Raw genomic sequence first — 20384 nt, 5'->3', positions numbered from 1 at the left:
GGCCTGTAACACTCTTTTAAGTAGCCTAGTTTTAGTTGGCCACAGTATTTTTACTAACACTTTTGTAATTGGGTATAGTTCGCCAAAAAAATCGACACACAATTACTGCAGATGTTCCAAAATGTCCGCGCACAGCGCATAAAATGGCCAAACTATAGGCTATCTGTACGTAACTTCCAAAACGCTGTTTACAAGAAGTTTAATGTAGCCTAGAGAACGTTTTGCACAGGTAGCCTACTTCTGATTTATAATGGAAAGTATGTGTCGCTGTTTGCGAATTTCGCTGGCAGACTGTACATTTACACTTCTGAGATTGCAACCATGTTCCGAGCCCAGCAGCTACCACGTGATGTTTTCGCAAGCTGTATCTGTTGTTAATAGAGCAAACGCTGAAAACAACCATAAAAACATTCCTGCTGGGGCAAGTTTTTATGAATGGCATTTTTCCTTCCTCGACTTTCCCCTTTTTTGTGAATGAAAAACAACTGGAAACGTAGGCTACTAGGGAAAACCCTTGGGATTCTCAAGCGCGGATTGGCTAAAAGAATGCAAGCTCTGCCCTCTGTTGTTAAACGTTGACACTGATTGGTTGGGATTTGCAGAGAGGTTTCATTCATAAGGAAGGACAAAGAGAAGAAATTTGAGCTCTTGAAAGAGAAAATCCACCAATCAAAATCCTTCAGACTAAGCGAACATCCGACATCAAGAAAAGCAAGTTAAAGTCAGCAGTAGCCTATGATGAAAGTGTTTTTATTTATTTATCTTTAATCAATTGCACTGTGGCCACACATAGCCTACACTGCATATCCCACTAAAATTAAAAAGTTGAGTTTTATTGCTGCCTGACATTTTCAAACCTAACTTACAGTGATCATGCAGAGAAAACGGTGTTAGAAATAACATAAATTATAATGACAAGCTAAAATAATTAAAACAAATTGTTTTACAGTGTAGCCTATAACATCACTTTAATCTATATAGATAATATAAAACAATGTAAAGTTCAGATCTTTATATGCTAATGGTGAAGAATAACTCTATAGTCTACACAATATACCAATAAACGTGGCATGAATAGGCTACATCACTTATCCGTGTAAAATGTTTTCACCCCACAAAATCCATTGCAAACTCTTTAGACAATAGAGTCTTGCCTCAAATGGGGGATAGAGCAAGTCTCGAGCTGTCCAAACTGTGATTTAGCAGAGTGTGTTTATACGCACGCTGGTGTTTTGTGAATGGAGCTCATTACGTATGCAGCCTTCTCGCGCTCCATTCACAAACTGCTGCTGCTGCTGCTGCCTCTGTCCGTCTTCCTTCCCCTCTCAGTCTGCGTGGAGCTCATTAAAACACAGCCTAAATGACCACAAACGGTTAAGGCATGGATTATAAGATGGATGGATATCTGGACCAGCAAGTGCCTTATACTTTAGCTAATGTGAGTATGGCTTTATTCACTTCAAAGCTTCGTTGCGCTTCACGCGGGGATGTTGTGCTGTTTCTCTGTCGTCGTTGCATGTGATTTGTTTTAAGCAGGCGCTGTTGGTTTGAAAACTGCTTTCAGTTTAGGCTGAAAGAAAGTAAAACTGTAGCAAATAGCCTACTAAATATTTTATTTCTCCACATGTTGTAGCCTACGTTGTGCTCAAAAGGTAAAGTTTTTAATCCTTTCAGCAAAAGCTTTTCTCAAATTTGAATTCTTACTTGAAAGGAAATCACAACTTCCCTTTTCAGGATGCTTGACAGTATTTTCTGATGTAAGAGGCATTGCAGTGAATTAAGTTTTGATGTTGAATGGGCATCATCCTAAACTAATATATGACAAAAAAAAATATTTAGTCTTCTAAAGTATCCTGTGTTTTTGTACCTTGTCATAGTGCATTGTGACAATCACTTTTACTATTTCTTTAAAAACAATTTTTTTACTTCTCTATATTGGTTCTAAAATAAATATCCACCGTTTTCATTATTAAGTTACACTCTTCACTGTGTGTATGTATTTCTCACTTACATAATGTTGTTTCTGTTTTGTAGAGGTCGCAAGGAAATGGGCCCCTAAATAGACTGTTGATGGCGACGAAAAGGAAATACATGGACACCGAATTACCCCCTCAGGAATCTGAAGGTAAAGTAGAAAGCAAGTTTTATAAATGTGATATTTGGTTTTATCTAGCCTACACTGTAGCCTACCTACAATGGTCAGGACGGTATCGGTAAAAAGGCAGATTTTACAAGTCAATGAGTTAATATGTTGGACTTATTTTTCTTATAATTATATAAACAAATACAAAAAAAATATACAATTTGTAGGTCATAAAATAATAGATCGGCATGATAATGACTCCTGTTTATTTTTTTAGATCTCTTTCAGGATTTAAGCCAACTTCAGGAGACATGGCTCACCGAAGGTATGTGCCTATTCTAAGCATTTATTGTGTCTATATTGTAATAAATATGTCCCTCTAGTGGCAACGGGCTAGGAAATGTCACATGAGGACATGCTATAGCAAGTGCACACTGCTCAGTGAGATTTACACAAAAACAATAGACTGACTATTCAGACTGGGATGACTTATATGCCCAAATAAGGCAGAACAGCAGTTAAAAATAATTAATGTTTTCAATTTAGAAGTTTAGAAACAATAATCTTTTTAATAGGCGTGATATAGTATTTAAGGCCTGGATTTTATGATTCATTTTGATGTACATCAGGACAATCGTCGTGTCAACATAATAGTATCAAATAGGTTGTTTGTGTGATAAGTGTACAAAAATGCCTCGATTGCACAATGCTGCTGGTTACATTTTATAGAGAAATCCTGACAAAGGCTCTTAAAGCCAGTACGCAGGCAAAGCAAACAAACAGCATCAAAGCTAGACAGTCAGGAGGCAAATAGTTGAAATGAACCCTGCCAGAAACAATTTACTGTGTACATGTCAGAGTGTGGAGAACACAAAGGCTGCTCTCAATGAGACCGGGTGGCTGGAACCCTGCTGTTTTGAATGAATTATACATCTGTCCCATAGCAGCAAACCCTCATAGGATAATAATTAAGAGGTGAAATGAATGCAATTTTAAAAATGATTTTGTGCACATTTAGCTTAGAGTGAGAATGTTTAGCCTTAATGATGTTAATGCATCATTTTATCTTATGCTCATATCCGAAATTAAAACAGCCTGGTTGTAATTGCATACAGTTAAGATGAGATGGCATATGGCAAATACGGGATCCAAGATCCAATAAATGAATAAGGGAGATAGCACAATAGGACAATATTAGGACATTTACATTTAGTCTGGAATACCTGAAAAAGTACATCAAGTCCATGGTCAAACTCAATATACTGTGTAATCCTCAGAGCTATCTGCTATTGCTATGCAGGGTCAAACTGTGAACTTCACACATCAGTCAGCAGACAGAGAGGAGGCAATGACCATAAACTAGAAACAATAGAGAATCCTCCTTGACTCCACAAGTACATGGACATTTAGCAGGTGAAGCACAATCGCTTGTTGTATTACTCAGTTGTCACTTTGGATCATTCAGTGTCTGCTGAATGAATGAGTAGAAAAGGAATAACACTTTACAATAACAAAATTATTTTAGTGTTTTGAGAGTACGGAGTAAGAACAACTTTATTGGTCACACACACACTTGCTTTTTAAAAGCAGCTAAATTTTTTGGCTGGCCGTGAACTCCCCCCCCCTTTCATCTGGTTGGAGGGAAAGGCTTATAATCAGGTGACTATGATGAGTAATTCATCATATTGTTAAAACAACCACCGCTGCAGGGATTTTGCACTTTAAAGGGAAAGATAAAACATTGAAGGAAGCCAAAAGTTGTTAATAGAAAAGCTTGTCCAGTCATGTGAGTATTCTTTACATTTTAAGATAGACCGCCTGGCTCCTCCCAGGATCTGCCGAACCAAAAAAAAAAAAAAAAGTCATTCAGGTTCCCTCAAAGAAAAAGGAAACATGTCTCCATGCATGCACAGACAAACTTTCGTCTTGTGCTGACTTGCATTTCAAAGCCCTTGACAAGATATTCCTGGAAGCCCACTGACACACACACACACACACACACACACACACACACACACACGCACACACACACACACACGGTCTGATGCGACCAATTATGTTTTCGCATACACACACACACAGCCTAACTACTTCGAGAAATCGGGTTGGTTTCAATTAAAGAGCTTGAGGGACTCACATTAAACTGATTTATTTTTTTTATCTGTCTTAAAATTGCGTGTGTTCCTTTTCAAAAAAAGTTGAAACATGTCTAAATGATTTATTGCTTGATCTGGTGGGCCAAATAGTGGCTTCAGCTTTGTCTCATAAAAACAGCCTTACTAATCTTCCTCGGGGCAGAAAAGAAGAAAACTTAAATGGCTCTAATATAATTACAGTATAGCAACAGGATAAGAGCAGCATCTATGAAATTAATGTAATTTCTTTGAGCATGCTCAAAGGGGCATCAGTACTGTTTCCGTCACACAGGAAGTGCCAGATTAATGTTAAAGAGATGGATTTAAATCTCCCATCTCCCATTCTGGTTTTTGTGTTTATGGTCGGCTGGCTGAAAGGGGAGGGAATACGTCCAAGAAAAAAGGAGTATGTTGAAGTTTCAAGTCTTTGTAATACACTAAAAGAACAGTGGACAAAAGAGGAAGAACTTATGTTTCTTTTGCTCGTGCCTTTATTGAGCCAAAACACTGAAAATCTTTATAATAATTACATTTTTTGGCACTGCATTTATCTATTTTTATCATTATTATTTATTATCATTATTAAATGCCAATTTAAGGGCAAATATTTTGTGGTGTTTAGGGAAGTTGGTTTGAAATAGAGCTGAGAATAAAGGCATGTTCACAAAAAAAAGAAGAAGAGCAATATGACTATGACAGGAAACTCAAGCTGCTTTATTTAAAGCCAACTCAATGTGGCTACTTTTATTTATTATTTTATTTATAAGCATAATAACAGTGACTTGTCGTGCCTTTTTGTCCAACTGTATTCCCTTCAATCTTTGGAATTATATTTCATTATTGAACCAGTTTGCAAATTCACAAATCCACAAAAAGTATAGAGTCAGCAAAACCACCTATTATTATTAATACCCTTTATGGGACATTATTGATTGTTACTGTACATTATTATGTAATCGGTATGCAAGACATATCCATTGCTTTCGTTTGTGTCTGGAGATTTCACCCAGCACAAGCTTTAAAGGAACACACAGCCATTTAAAGCTAAACAGAATCTATTCGCGTTTAATTTGTCTATAAACACCTAAGAAATGACTGTAGTCAATGCCAGGCACATTAATCTTCTAATCGTATGCACGCCAAAACTTCAACGTGAAGAAAAGGTTCAAAGGAGTCTTTTCCTTGTCTGTGGCTCATTAAACTTTAGGAACTGCACTCTTCTTATACTTTCCCTTACCCTTATCGTCTCTATTCTTTTTCTTGCTCCCTTTCTCTCCACAAACACTTATTGCATGACCTTAAAAGCCAGCGTTCAAAGACTTCAAAGCAGGTGATGAATTCCAGAACACTTCACCAAGCAGAGCTCATCAACATTGTCTGAGAATGTCCTTCAGTTTTTTTTTCTATGTGCGCAGGAAGAGACATTTAGTATTAACGCTACACTGCTACATTTGTTCTCTTCTGAATCGTTTCTTATTCTGTTAAAACATGCTTACGATGGATAAGCGAGGTAATTGGCTACATCAGCTTGAAAGTCTGTAAATCCATCAGCAGGGTCGGGCTAGAGTGTTGGTGATGAGGGGGAGGACATCACTTCTAGTGGTCTGACATTGATCACCATTTTATGTTTGAATAAGGCCTGTATGATACAGATGTGTGGGAGTGCTGGACATGCATGTTTTGAACCAAGTGAATTTTCAAAGCAGCATTTTTATCTTTGATAATTAGGTTGTAGGTTTAGCATAATGATGTGGCAGGACTCACTCTTTTAAATCTAAATTTGGTCACTCCAATCAAGTCAGTCCTTCCACATGCCCTCGCTTTAAACTCAAGATTTTTGTCGACTTTATCTACAAATCACTGCCTGTTATTTTCGGTTGATGTTAACCTGGAGAATTAAGAGAACTGTATCACTTAATTAACAACCTAACATGTCTATATATAAAAAACAAATTCTGCTTTTGTCATGTCACTTAAGAACTAAGGGTACATTTACACGACAACAATGTACTTAAAACATAAAAGTTTTTATTTTGCGTTTTTCACGTACAAACAATGTCAAAATAATCCCTGTTCACATGGATCTGCGGAAATGTCAAAAAACGCTGTATTTTGCATGCTAGACCAATAATTGGCGTTGTCACTTTGTAAAGAAACACTATGCGCCTATATAGGCTGAACACAATAGTCATGTGCATTATCGTTTTAACAAATTCGCGTTTTTGCAGTTTACATTGAGACGATAACGGTATCATTTTCAAAAACTCGTTTTTATGCCGCCAAACCGGCGTTGTCTTGTAAATGAATGGCCAAAACGCATAAAAACCCAGAAAAAGGCACTGGTGCTCCTTCAAAAAAATTTTTAATTCAATAAAATGTTTAATATTAATGTAAAGCTGAAGCAGTCAGAAATACAAGTAAAAAAAGAAGCAAAAAAAAATACAAATACAAAAAGCAAGAAGCAGAGAGCTAATTTTGATCGAAGAGCAATAATAGCCCATCTACTGTTCATCTGATGGAATTCAGCAGTAATCAAGATATCTGCACACACACACTCAGTGGTGATATTGATCGGCTGCCTGTGGAAAAGTGCTGGCACATGGAAAAGTGGAGGTGAAGGTCACGGGCTGTCCAGAGGCAGTAACTCAGGTTTCACATGCAGGGATGATGAAGGGATACATAGGCTAGGCTAATGGACAGCCCATCCCTTCATCAAATCACAATGTCCATTTAGGCTATGTGTGCTCAAGAAAAATGACTTGGTTTGAAGACATATTTTGAGTCTGATCTCTGAGTCAACGATGCAAAAATGTCGAAACACAGGAAACCATCAATAACATTTGAACCCTTATGGTCTGTTTGTGGTCAGAGAGAGAGACCCCAAATTGGTCAAACAACATATTTAGCATTAAAGTATGAGGTTGATACTAAATTATGGTTTAATTATACTAAATTATAGTTATTTATAAATGTAAATTATTTTATTTTCCACAAATTCCCCACAAACAGAAACAGCGCTTCTAGAATCTAGTTCTATTTAGGAAAAGTGCATCTCTACGTTGTGGTAAAACTTCAGTAATATACTTGGTTTCAGAGGAACTTCATAAAAGAATATATATAGAAAAAACTATTTGAAATTGTCATTATATAGTAATAATGCTTATTTTAATGTTTTGGTGGTCTCTGCAGCTCAAGTTCCTGACAACGATGAGCAGTTTGTTCCTGACTTCCACTCAGAGAACTGTAAGTACAGCATCCCTTTTGATTTACGTCTTAAGCATGAACTTGAAACCTGAGAGGGTGAGAGAGATGACAAAGACAAAAACAAAAAGATAAAGAAAAGGAAGTAGGTTTGTCCTCCAATTATTTGTCCAAAAAGTGACTGATTGACAAACTGCTGGAGGCTGAGGCGTGGAGTTTTCCTGGAGAACAGTCCTGTTCTCATGCTCTCTGTAACAGAAACACTCGATACATAACCTGCTACTCTTACACTGACGCATTTAGATGTTCATACTAAAGAGCACCTTCCATTTGCATGTGCCTGAAAGACTCAATTGAGCAGCCCAAGGAAGCCGGTAAAAGATCATTCATGAGTCAAGCACAAAGATTCCCTTTTTGTGTCCGTCAGAGGTGTAAATGGGAAAGCAAATTCCTGTGCCGCGCAACGCAAAGGCCGCCTTTTCAACTGCTTTCCTCATTTTGTTGTGTCTCCTGTCAATGGCGTGCCGGGCTTTGTGGTGCGCGCTCTGTAAACACTTCCCCTTGAACCTTTTGTTAGAGCCATTCACAACATATTGGGTTGGGCCTCTACCACTCTGTTATGGTGACATTTTTTTCAAAGGTTGCAAAGTTTATGGTATGAGTCATAGATCTTGTTTTTTTCAGTAACATGAACTGGTCCGTGATTTCCTAAAAGACGCAGGCCAGTCGCGATCCCAAAACTCATGTGTGCAAACAGTGCAATAGTACCCCCATTCTAGAGCTGACCTCAAGTGACAGATGCTCCCCATAACATATTGTTCTTGTCTGTTGTGCAACAATGAGGGGGAGGAAGTGGAGTGAACTCTGGGGCAGGAAAGGGTCATGTCTACTTAACCCCATCAGGACATAACCAATCACCACTGCTCTTTGCCATTGACAGCCTTTCCTAATACTCACAGAGGAGATGGGAGTTCAGGCTGACAGGCCTGTCACATTAGTTAAGTGGAGCAAAGCTTTGACTGACAGCAACACCCGCCCTTTCATTTAGACGTAATGGAGTAATAACTCACGAATTGGTCGCCGTTTGAGGTCGCTTGTTGAAAAAAATACTTGAGTTGAGAAGGCAGCTATAAACATAAACATATTCTCCCACGGTTGTGGTCTCTATGGTGTGGGTCAGTTTATGCCACCGGCTAAGATCCAAACACAGGCCTCCTGCCTATCACTTGGCTAGGTTCAAACTCACTAAGATTACCATGACACTCAGGTGAGGTGAGTCAGATGTTTTGCTAAACCGTGCCAGCATGTTACGTTTCATAACTGTCTCTTGGCCTTTTGTCTGTAAACATATAAGGGAAAACAAGCCAAGAGTTCGGTTGTTTTGCCAGTCAAGTTGTTTCCCGTCTGGGCACGACCGCGAGTCTGAGACTACGGGACAGAACGGAATGCCAGATTAAAGAAGTGGGGGAGGTGCTGGACATGCTGTTGTGCAACACCTGCACATCTGGAAAATCTATCCCCATCCCTCTCGTTTTTCCACATTGAGAGTCTCCATGTGGCGTAACTGTGACCTCTTGTTTGTCATTATTAGAGATGGAACTCAGTTATTTGGTTGAACGGTTCTACTTGGTTCATAAACTTGGGCTATAAATGTGAACATGACTAGTTTGACTAGTTAGGGAATCATTAGCACGTTAAACGCTTTAAAATGACTCTTCTAGGCTTTAAGCTAGACAGTGCAGAGTGGCCACAGGCAATGAATCAGAACAACAGATTACAAAGCAAACACCAAACTTCTCATAAATTGTAATAAAACATTTTGTCTTTCATAATTTGTCAAATCTAAATAAAGCAAGCTTAATTGACATCTTTTAATTTATTATTTTACTTATTGATATCTTTTTTTTACTTATTGATATATTGTTAATATATATTTCAAAATCTCTTTTTACTATAGATTAGTACAAGGAGTTTTCCTCCTGTTTGTAATGGCACTCAACGAGCAGGATTCTTTCTCTCTTTCTCTCATTCATGAAAATGCCCAAGAACAGAACTGACTCCACCCTCATGGTTCCTTTTTCTGAATGGAGGTTTTAACCCCACCCCCATCCTGTTTCCCCTCCAACTGTACTGAAATGTGATAATTTAGGCTGCCTTTTCTCTCCCGTTCTCTCTGTCTCAACACTGAGTGTTCCAAGATGTGAGTTAATCCTGCAAAATGCTGTGTTGTGAGAGCCATTGTTTGGTTTTGTGCCTTGTAGTAATTATATAGGAAGTTGTGGCTATAAATCCAGTTCCAGACAAGAGAATTCTACAGTAAAAAGAGCAAGAGAGATGAAAACGCAAGAGATGTGCAAAGGGATTTCTAAATTTACAGTCCCAAGCTTGTTTGTATTGCGTTGCCCTTCCGTTAGCTCTCTCGACGTGTCTGATATATCACTGGATCGTGCTGTCGTGCTCGCCCTCCCGCCCCTTCTCAAACAAAATATGCAGCTCTACAGCTTTCAGCTTTCCAAAATACAGCTGCTATGCAACAAAGTCTGCAAAAACATCCTCAAGAGTGCCAGAAATGTACAGAGACCAGTCATTCTACCCCATAGAGGGGGCCAGGCTTTCCTCTTTCACTAACTTTTTGCAGATAAACGAGCCACACGCGTACACACACACCGACACACGCGCACATTTAAGCCCCACGTTTTTTATGAATGGGCTGGTTGTGAGGGACTGGCTGAGGCAGCACATTAAGAGAAAACGGAATCTCCATTCATGATTTGGACTGACTGAGAGCTGCGCTCAACACAGCCGTTACAGAGATGTTTTTCCTCTACCTCTTCTTTCTTCACCCTCGTTCTCTCTCTCTCCCTCTCTCTCTCTCTTTTTTGTTGCTCTGTTTCCTACTTTGTGTTTTTTTTCTTTTTCTATGTTGCTTGTTCTTTCACTTTTCTGCTCTCTTTTTGTCACTCTTTTTTCTTTCCTTTTTGCCCTCTCTTTTACAGTTTGCTCTTTAGCTTGGTCCATTTTTTCTAAAGCTTCACAATATGTATGTTACAATTATTTATAGGTATTATTAATTTAATTAATTTTTATTTTTTTAAAACATTTATTAATCTCAGTTCATGTTCATTTATAAATACACGATTGTTCCAAAGTTTGTGGTCAGTGAGATTTTTTTTAAGATTTTTTTTTAAAATATATAGTTTATAAATTCAGCAAAGATGCATTCAATTGATCAAAAGTGTCAGTCAGTAAATACATTTATAATGTTATAAAATACTTATATATGTATAAGAAATAAATGCTGTTCTTTTTAACATTCTATTAAATCACGAGAACTAAAGCATCATAGTTTCCACAAAAATATTGAGCAGCACGACTGTTTTCAAAATTGATAATAAGAATCACCAAATCAGCATATAAGAATGATTTCTGAAGGATCATGTGACACTGAAGACAGGAGTAATGGCTGCTGAAAATTCATCTCTGCAATCGCAGGAATAAATTACGTTTTAAAATCAATTAAAATAGAAACAGTTATTTTTAAATTGTAATAATATTTCACAATAATTGTTTTTACTGTTAAATGCAGATATGCAAGATACTTAAAAACATGATTAACCATAATCTATAAAAGTATTGTGTAGTTTGTAGTATCAATGTTCTTTAAATTATGTTTTTAAGATGTTTTTGTAAGTGGATACTGTAAGTACCATTAAATAGCAGCTCAGACGCTTCTGTAAAACATGAATTTAGAAGCTTGCGCCCCGGTCTGCTGTTGGAACAAGTTAGAACATCTACTGCACAGGGTGAGGTATGGCCGCCAAGGCATTGAATGGACAGTAGTGTGTATTTTACTGAATTGTGAGGACAGAAGCAACAGGGCCAACACTCTAAACCCAGGAAATTACCTTTTCTCTCTGCTCACAAAGAAGGGCTCTTTTCCTCCCTTCTCCTGCTGATAAAAAAGAAAAAAATGATAACATAAAACATATGTAACATAACATACACACGTCCACACACATCAGAGATTTCCAGCGCACTGCGATAGACAGTGTTTGGAGACACTGAGTCTTTTCAAGCTAAATAGTGCAAGTCATTGCTGGTCTAAATCACTTCAACGCTAAGTTCATTGTTTCAGCATAATCTTAGTTCTGCTGAAATGCAACGCGCCACGTCTCGTATTGAAAAAGCAATGATGGATCTATTGATCCAGGGTGATCTCAGGAGTAGATCAGGCACCTTAAGAAAAAAGCTTGAGTGTTTCTTTATCTCTCCCTGTATAATTATGATATCAGCCCAGATGGGACTCAGAGAGACAAGTCTCGGTAGAAATGTATTTCTCACCGGCTTGACAGAAATTCAATGAGCAGGTGTTATCTCCCTTCGGAGATAAAAACGTCTCTCTCTACACATCTCCAGTCTCTACAGAGTTCATTATATAATTTCTGCAATGAGCAGAAAATCAATATATGCATTAAACATTAAGAGCGGACTGCAATATAGTGATGGCTGATGAATGTGAGGTTGAGAGTTTGATTACTCTTTCCACATGAACGCACGCATAAAACACTATCATGTTGCCATGGATGACATCATTCTATTGCGTTTATAGATTATGGTCATCCACCTTACGCATTTTCACTTTCATTTATGTTTTTCCTAAGTTAATCTTTTGGTAATGGTAAAATATAGCTTAATGATTCATTTTTAAAGGCGGACGGTGCATTTCTTTTATTGGCAAAGGGTGTCATGGGATTCATCAGAAAAGAAAAGAATCCAATCATAAAGGGAAGTGATACCGTGCGGTTAACAAGAAACGTGTCGATGCCATTCAGACGTCTTCAGCCAGTCTCATCCACACCCAATCACGATGTGACATTTACTACTCAAAAACACTATCCAAAAAGCTGTGTTTTCAAACAATGGGCGTATTGAGAGCACACAAATTTTGCTTCACACGAGACTCAACTTATCCTGTCATTCAAGTTTGTCAACAATTTTGAGCTACCAGCCGTCTGATACCCAAAAGGGAAGTTGCTGACACTCTGAAGTGACAGTCAAACCCAAGAAAGCGTTTTTGTATGGAAAACCCCTGGCCAATCACCATCTGAGAGAAGCCAGAACTTCCTTTTTTGTTTGCGTTCTCTTGCACTCTCTCTCATTCTGATCGTGTTGACATGGACACCACATGTCCACCATGTGTTGCTGTACTGTGCTGAGATGACAGCATTGTTTCTGCAAAATCTCTAGCTGAAAGAACAGTCTTTTCTATCATTCTTGTCCCTCCCCGGACTTTCCGGCGATCATTTTAATGATGGAGGATATAAACCTGCTCAAATGAAAAAAAGAACCATTTAAAATAGCTTCTTTTCTACTAAAACCAAAACAAGTTTGTATCTTTGTATTGTTCACCAAGCCATCATACACACTACCTAAAAGGGGTCAGCAATATTTTTTTTACATTTATTCAAGGGACATCAGTAAAAAATAATCATGTGTCAGTAAAAAATACATTTATAATGTTACAAATTATTTATATTTCAAATAAATGCTGTTCTTTTAAACTTTGTTTATTAAAGAATTCTGGAAAAAGAGTATCACAGTTTCCACAAAAATATTAAATAGCACAACTGTTAATGTATAAATGTTACTAGAATATTATATTAGAATGTTAGAATATTAGATTAGCATATTCAAATGATTTCTGAAGGATCATGTGACACTGAAGACTGGATGAGTGCTGAAAACTCTTTACAATCAAAGGAAAATTACATTTTAAAATGTATTAAAAATTAAAAATAGTATAAATTGCAATATTTAACACTATTACTGTTTTACTGCATTTTTTAAAAATCAAATAAATGACATGCCTTGGTGCACATAAGAGACTTTTTCTTCGAAAACATTTTTAAAAATAGATATGATTGTTTGGGTACGTTTACACGACAATGATACTAAAAACAAAATGTTTTTTTTTTTTTTTCGCGTACAGAGAAAACGACTAAAAGACTGTATTATGCATGTCTGGCCAGTAGTTGGCGATGTCACTTTGTAAAGAAAAACCAAGCACTTGGCAATAAAAAATGCACGTGACATCACAATTTTCACAAATTCGTGTTTTTGTAGTTTACATGGAGACGACAACGGTATCGGTTTCAACCTGCACTTTGAATCCCGTTTTCAAAAGTTTGTTTTCAGGCCCTAAAATGCCGTTGCTGTGTAAATGACCTATCAAAACATAAACAGTTTTCCGTTTTTAGTTGAAAACGGTGTCATGTAAATGGCCCCTTAGACAAAATAGTTTAGAATATTATTATTGAAGTACCTTAAGCACTGCAATGTCTACAATTAGGGGTCGTTGTTTGACTAGAATAATTTTTTGACATTCCCAAATGAATTATTATAAGAGTGACATTCCGTTTTGTGATGCTGTCACTTTTATTTCAATTAAACACTTGATGTACTTCCTATGACAGGCTGTACTTAAAAGGAAACAAGCAAGCTTTGAGAGCCGTGTTAAGTGGGCTGCCCAAAATCAATACTGCCATTTCAACCTTTAAGCCATTCAGACATAATTGGCATCCTTGTTGTTTTTATTGATTTGTCACTGTTGGTCTCAAATGGACAGTGGGAAGCCAGGTGGCACCTCTTCACTGACCGTCAAGCAGACTGTTATCATAATCTAAAATCCGATTTTATCACAACATCAGCTCATATATCAAATGCGCATGAAAGATTCGTTCACATCACACCAGACTAAAGCAATACGATAATCCTTTGTTCTGTGTTTTTATCAAACAGTCTTTGCATAAAGACTCGTTCTGCTCAGGATTTGTGTTTTATCTGACGACAGCAGTCACATTCCTCTGGTACGATATAAGGTTTAGAGTCTTGAGATATTATTACTCAAACTTTAGCTCATTGTACCTGTTGAGTTGATACGGTTGGCCTCAACTGTAGCTGTCATAATCTGAACATTTCCAGGATATGAGCCTGACATGAATATACAATACTGTCCAGATGATCAGTAGTTATGGTTTAACTCTTAAACAAAGCTGTCCTGTCTTAACAGTGACTGATTTTCTTCATCCAAAGCACTGCTCAAACACTCCCGATTTCAACACTGGTACTTTTATTCGAAACAAATTTACTAGTGATTGTACCATTGTACTTTAACACAGTCTCGGAGGACGATCCCCAAGAGCTCTTGGCTAAAGCCACCATACCTCCATCTGTCACAGCTGGTGGATCTTTTTTTTTGTTTGGGGCAGGGGGGTATCGGGGTCCTGAGATTTGTTTGTGGTGGGAGTTGACTGAATGGCCCTCCATAATGATCCCCTACTTCCTAAAGCACTCAACCATGACCATCACCTTTCACCCCTTATCCTCTTCACTGAATCGTGCTATTTACATATGTAAAGTCCGGCTCTCACCTCTAGCCCAGCCTGTCTCTAAAGGCTCATCCTGAATGGAGACACTCTTGTCGTTTAGGTACAATGCTACTGGTTTTTCACACTTAGATGTAGCTTGAAGGGAGGTGTGAATGTTAAATGCACTCGTTTGTAAGGAGAGCATTATTTAAATCTACATGTCGCCAGATTTATAGCAGATTACATTCACCAGAGGCGTCAAACTCATTTTAGGTCAAGGGCCGGAATTCTCATTCTTTTTTTTTTTTTTGGCAAAACTTTAATGTTTGAAGAAAACGTGCAATTAATGCTTTTCTATCTAGAGGATAAGAATTCCAGAATAAACTTTGTTTTAATAATATTGGGATAAAACAAAAGGGAGCACATATAACTTATGAATTTCCCTAATCAGAGGCATTCAAATTAATATAGGGCCTATATGCAAAATTGGTAATTTAGAGACATTAATTTAAAAAAAAAAGGCTGAATAACTTCAGTATACTTTAAAAAGCCATATAAAACCAAACATTGGAAAAAAAATTTTAATTCCAGTCAAATTAGTCCAACAAAATTTGTGATAATTTAAGTCATTACAGTAAAATGTAAATATGAAGTCATTATATGAAGTCAAAAATGAAGTCAATGAAGGCTTTGATGAGTTGATTGAGTCGATGAAGACTCAATGAAGAAATAATGAAGACCTTTATGTCAAATATGAAGTCTATATATATATATATATATATATATATATATATATATATATAATGTATATATAATGCATTTTCTCTCCTTCCTGATCACTGCCTACGTGATTAATAAGACCGAACACATATACGTTCACAACCCTTAACCCCCCCCCCTTTTTTTTTTCTTCTCAAGAAACAAAACCCTAAGAAATATGAGTGGTTTTAGAGAACACTGATGTAACCTTCGCATGAATCGCCAGGAGAGAAAGCAGAAACTAAGAGCTTTGTGCAAATTACACCAAATAAAGAACAAGAGCTTCCTTCATTGTCAGCTCTCTGTTTACTCGGCTGTCACCAGTCTGTAAACTCAGGGAGATTTAACGACAGACGGATATGTCTTGACAATGTTACACGTTCCCGAGGTGTCCCCTTTTGAAATCCTTGTTTGGTGCTCCATCCCATTTTAGTGTATTTAGAGAGGAAGGATTCATTACATTAATAGAGTGGTCTTAGTGTCTACAGTGATTTTATGTTCGTAATGAATTTCTAAAAGAACCTGCAGCCTTATTGATCAAATGAGCAGTCCATTATAAAAGCATATTGATATAAGATTATTTTTCAATCTGTCTAATCTATAAATATTTTACATTCAATTGACATTTATTTTTACAGCGCTTTTCACAATACATATCCTTTCAAATTAGCTTTACAATCCATGTGTCTACATTACAATTTAGAGTGATCTGTTATCAGAGGTGACTGTGTCCAAGTTAAGCGTTAAGAGTCTTTATATTCTGTACAGATTTCGTCTCTTTCTCTTTCGATTTAAGTATTGCCTTTGAGAGGGCAAGACGCTGTGCTGCTGTGTTACAGTATTGGAAGGCCTTTCCACCATTTTTTTCTTCTTGTTTTTAGTGAATGATATATGCAATTACCTGGGCTTGGGTTTCAGCAGTGCCTGTTCTGTCAGGTCTGCGCCCACGACAAATCAACACATAAACAGCCATAAACACAGAGCTGCTGCTCAGCTGGAAGAGCACAGCTGCTGCTGTTTACCCTGAGCGGCCCAGAAAAACATCCTGTACCGTGCCGTCTTTGAGCCTGGCTGCTCCCCTCCAATAATAAACAGCTCTGCGGTTTAGACCCAGACCCCACGCATGCTGGGCGGCTCCTCTGCTACTCCTCAACTAAATGCCAAAATCTCTAAAAGCTGGACTGAAGAAACAGAAAAAAAAATCTTATGTAAATGACCAGGTGTTGATGCGTTTATAAAAGACATACACATTTAACCGCAGCCAATGAATGTTCTGTGCTTTGAAAGGGTTGAGGAAAAAAATCTGGAAATAATTATGAATCTAATGCACATTCATAATTCAACTAAAATTATTGTGAACTTTTCAATATTGATTAATGAAAGTGATTTTAAAGTAACGTTTTAGTAGTGGATGTTTATCATTTACTTTGGTCTGGTTTCACAACCCTTAAAGTCAGGATTAGGCCTTAGTTTAATTTGGACATTTAAGTAACTTTTATAAACTTGCCTTAGAAAAAAACATTACTGGTGTGCATCTCGAGACAAATCAATTTTAAGACATGCCAGTGCAAGTTGCTTTCAGTTAAACCAGCTCAAACATGCATTTTAGTCTGGGACTAGGCTTAAGCCTTGTCTGGGAAACCGGGGGAATAAGTTTTATGTGTCAACTATGGTGGAGTTAAGCGATAACGTTTGCATGATCTACTGCCCTTATATGGATAAGGACAAACTAAGCCCTTTAAAGTAATTGGAATACAAAAATGTGTATCTTTACTCTAGATTGCATACTCTTGTTGTATTTTTAGAACAGTGTGTCCTTTCTCTAGACAGAAATTGACTGGAATGTTGTTCATTAATGAACCTGTTTCTCTGTGTATCGCAGCAGTGGCATTCCACAGCCCGCCTGTGAAGATTAAGAAAGAGCCTCAAAGTCCAGGTTCAGACCCCAGCCAGTCTTGCAGCCACAAGCAGAGCTTCAGCTACCCCAATGGAGAGCAGTGCCTTTACACCAGGTCAGTCAAAAGCCGGATGCTGTTGCTAGGTGCCTCTCACACAATTTGATACTTTTATGACTTAAACGGGTGTTTCTTCATCTATGGGCTCTTTAGACCTTATGGAGAATAAGCACAGAAAATAGATTCTTAAAACACACATTTCACACTATAATACAGGGTTCCTCATATCCGACCCCGGGGGGTCACTGCCCTGCAAGCAAGCAAGGTCTTTACAGTTAATTTTAGGTAGTTGAATGGCCCTCCAGGACTGGATTTGAGGAACCCTGCTATAAATGTCTTAATCTCTATACATCAATATATATTGATTGTCTTAACAGTAACACACAATCTCTGAAAGTCATGAACTTTCAGAAAGTCTTGAACACTTCCACCACATTGTCATTTCTGCATCTCAAATGATGCAATGCGTTTAATAATATTCTGTGTTGGAAACATTTTAAACATTTTTTATTAATAAAATGGCAGACTTGTCTTGCTATGGCTATCACATTTTTTTTTAAATTAAATACAATTAAATTATATTTTTTTACTCATAATTGGAGATAGCAACAGGGTCAGAATGTGTGTTGAACATTGTGTTCAAAACAACATTTGTTTTTTTACATAAATATTTAAATAGTTTATGAATGGTTCCACGCTTTAAGATCATTAAAAAATAATCAATGTTTTATTTAGCATTTTCATATTTTAATAATGAAAGTCTCATGGGTAAAGCAAAAGTAAAATCTATATACACTTTTATGGGTTTAATGTGGCCTTCATTTAAAGAGAAAAAAAAATATCTCATTCTTAATACAAATCTACCCCAGAGATATAAAAGTGTTCATAGTCGACGATACATCAATGATCTAAAACTAAAGAAATGCATTGTTGATTTTGAAGTGCCTATGAGCAGAAGAGAGCAGCTGTGGCAGCAACAACAGCATCAGCAGGAGGATCTAAGAGCTCTTGTCCAGGGACACCCATGTCCCCTATGCAGCATTACTCCCCTAAACCAACAGTGGGAACTCGGCCGGAGTCAGGGTACATGAATCCACCCTCAGCCAGCCAATCCCACGCCTGCCACAGCCACAGTTACCCCATGAACCCCAGGTAAAAAATAATGTTAGAGAAGGTGTGTCTTCTTTTGAGGGTATCTTTTGATATATCTGTACCATATCAGTTATGGGCTGATAAACTAAAATCAGTGATTTTGAATACTTAATGTGAATCCATTTAGATATTTCATTGTGAATGCTAATTTCTTCTGTGTTTACATTTACATAAAAAAAAGGTGGTTAAATTTAATAGCATTGTTAAATGTAATATTTTTTTAAGATGTGTTGCAAATCTCAAAATGAATATCCAATATTCATACTGTACATTATAATGCTGTGATGCCAGATTCTTGACTTTAGTTTTTAGTGCTTATAATATTCATTGTGCTTATAATATTTAAGTGATTATTAGTAATGGACAGAATTTTAATATCAGCACACATTTTTGACTAGTTGCGTTTATTAAATTTTATAATAAAAATCAATAGAGAACAGTTAAGAAAGCATACTTGCATTGTAACAGCGTTTTTAAGAACCTGTGTGATAATCAAAGCTTAATTTTCCCTCCCAGTTCCAGGTTCCCTTCCGGCTCTGCAGAGATGTGCCCACCATTCTCTTCCCAAGGCCAGGCCCTGCAGCGCATGCATCCGGCCCACACCAGCGGGGGCGGAGGCGGCAGTTACCATAGGCAACACTCTGACCCCTGCTTGCCTTATCCTCCTCAGCAGAACTTCAAGCAGGAGTACCTGGACCCTCTGTACGACCGAGTGGCCCACATGGCCGGGACACATCCTCAGAGGTTTCCTCCTGCCCATATGATGGTCAAACAGGAACCCACTGACTACACTTACGAACCTGGTACGTGAGTCAAAAAACATCCTGACAAAACAAAGTGAATGAATTTGCTTTGAAATGGTGTCTTCTTTCCTCTCTCTTCCTGAATAATTAAACCACATTAGGTCATTAATGTAAACAGTAAAATGGTTGACAAACTGAAAAGTCTCTTAAAAAAAAGAGAGATTTTGTTTGTTCTTCTCTGCTTTCACATCCACTGACACTTTGCAAAGGTCTCAACAGAGATTCTGTACTTCTCCCCGCTCCTGCTCCTTCACCCCTCCCCTTCTGCCTGTGTTCTTTGAGAGGGAGGGAGGCATAGGAATTTCATTGAGAAAATGGAGGGCACTGGAAAGACTAGAATCCCCAGTGGAGCGCTCGCGGGTGTAGGGTTGCAGCAGCGGCTTCCTTTTTCTGCAGGCAGATGAACTCATAATGGAAAAATGAGCGTAGCCTAAGTAACCCGAGCCCGTGCGCTGGCTTGGTCGAGCGAGCGGGAGGTGTGTGTGTGTGTGTGTGTGTGTATTGTAGCCGGGGGGCTCAGGCCATAGACTCACAACACAGGCGAGCTCACCTCCTCCCACTCGACTTAGCGACTGACACAGGGTCGAAACACTACACCCTACGCAGGTCCAACTTATCAGTGCTCTGTGAAAGACTACAAACAACAGTGATCTAACAAACATTGCACATAGATGAGCATAAATAACAAAGTTACCAGTTCAACTGATTCTTTAAATGGAAAAAAAAGACAAGCATGACCTTTTCTGGGTTCTTTTGTTCCCTCCTTTTGAGGTAGGCCTACAAGTTGTCTTTTTTTGTGCCTGTGTTGTTATGGTTTACAAAAAAGAAAACTATAAAACATTGTTTTCTGTAATTGAAATAAAGCTGAAATCAAACAATATAAAAATAAGCTGAAGTACTACAATTACTAACACTGAAATAAAAACAAA

The 20384-nt window shown here is 37.7% G+C and overlaps 1 protein-coding gene across 2 annotated transcripts in view; it reads left to right on the top strand.

Annotated features, from left to right (window-relative positions):
* The first annotated feature begins 642 nt into the window (after positions 1-642).
* The window catches only part of etv4 (ETS variant transcription factor 4), a 25848-nt gene continuing 6106 nt past the window's right edge, over positions 643-20384 (top strand). Inside the window, exons 1-7 of one of the 2 annotated variants that reach the window (XM_079594787.1) lie at positions 643-1438; positions 2035-2125; positions 2361-2408; positions 7408-7461; positions 17428-17557; positions 18443-18652; positions 19169-19455. In XM_079594787.1, coding sequence (XP_079450913.1) covers positions 1382-1438; positions 2035-2125; positions 2361-2408; positions 7408-7461; positions 17428-17557; positions 18443-18652; positions 19169-19455 — 877 coding nt within the window. In that variant the 5' untranslated portion in view covers positions 643-1381. Of the gene's footprint in view, positions 1439-1461; positions 1653-2034; positions 2126-2360; positions 2409-7407; positions 7462-17427; positions 17558-18442; positions 18653-19168; positions 19456-20384 lie in introns of those variants that run through there. The other variant, XM_079594788.1, reaches the window with a different exon arrangement.

This window comes from Phoxinus phoxinus (assembly GCF_949152265.1).
Source record: "Phoxinus phoxinus genome assembly, chromosome: 21".
NCBI lineage: Eukaryota > Metazoa > Chordata > Actinopteri > Cypriniformes > Leuciscidae > Phoxinus > Phoxinus phoxinus.
This window is presented reverse-complemented; position numbering and strand designations above follow the sequence as displayed.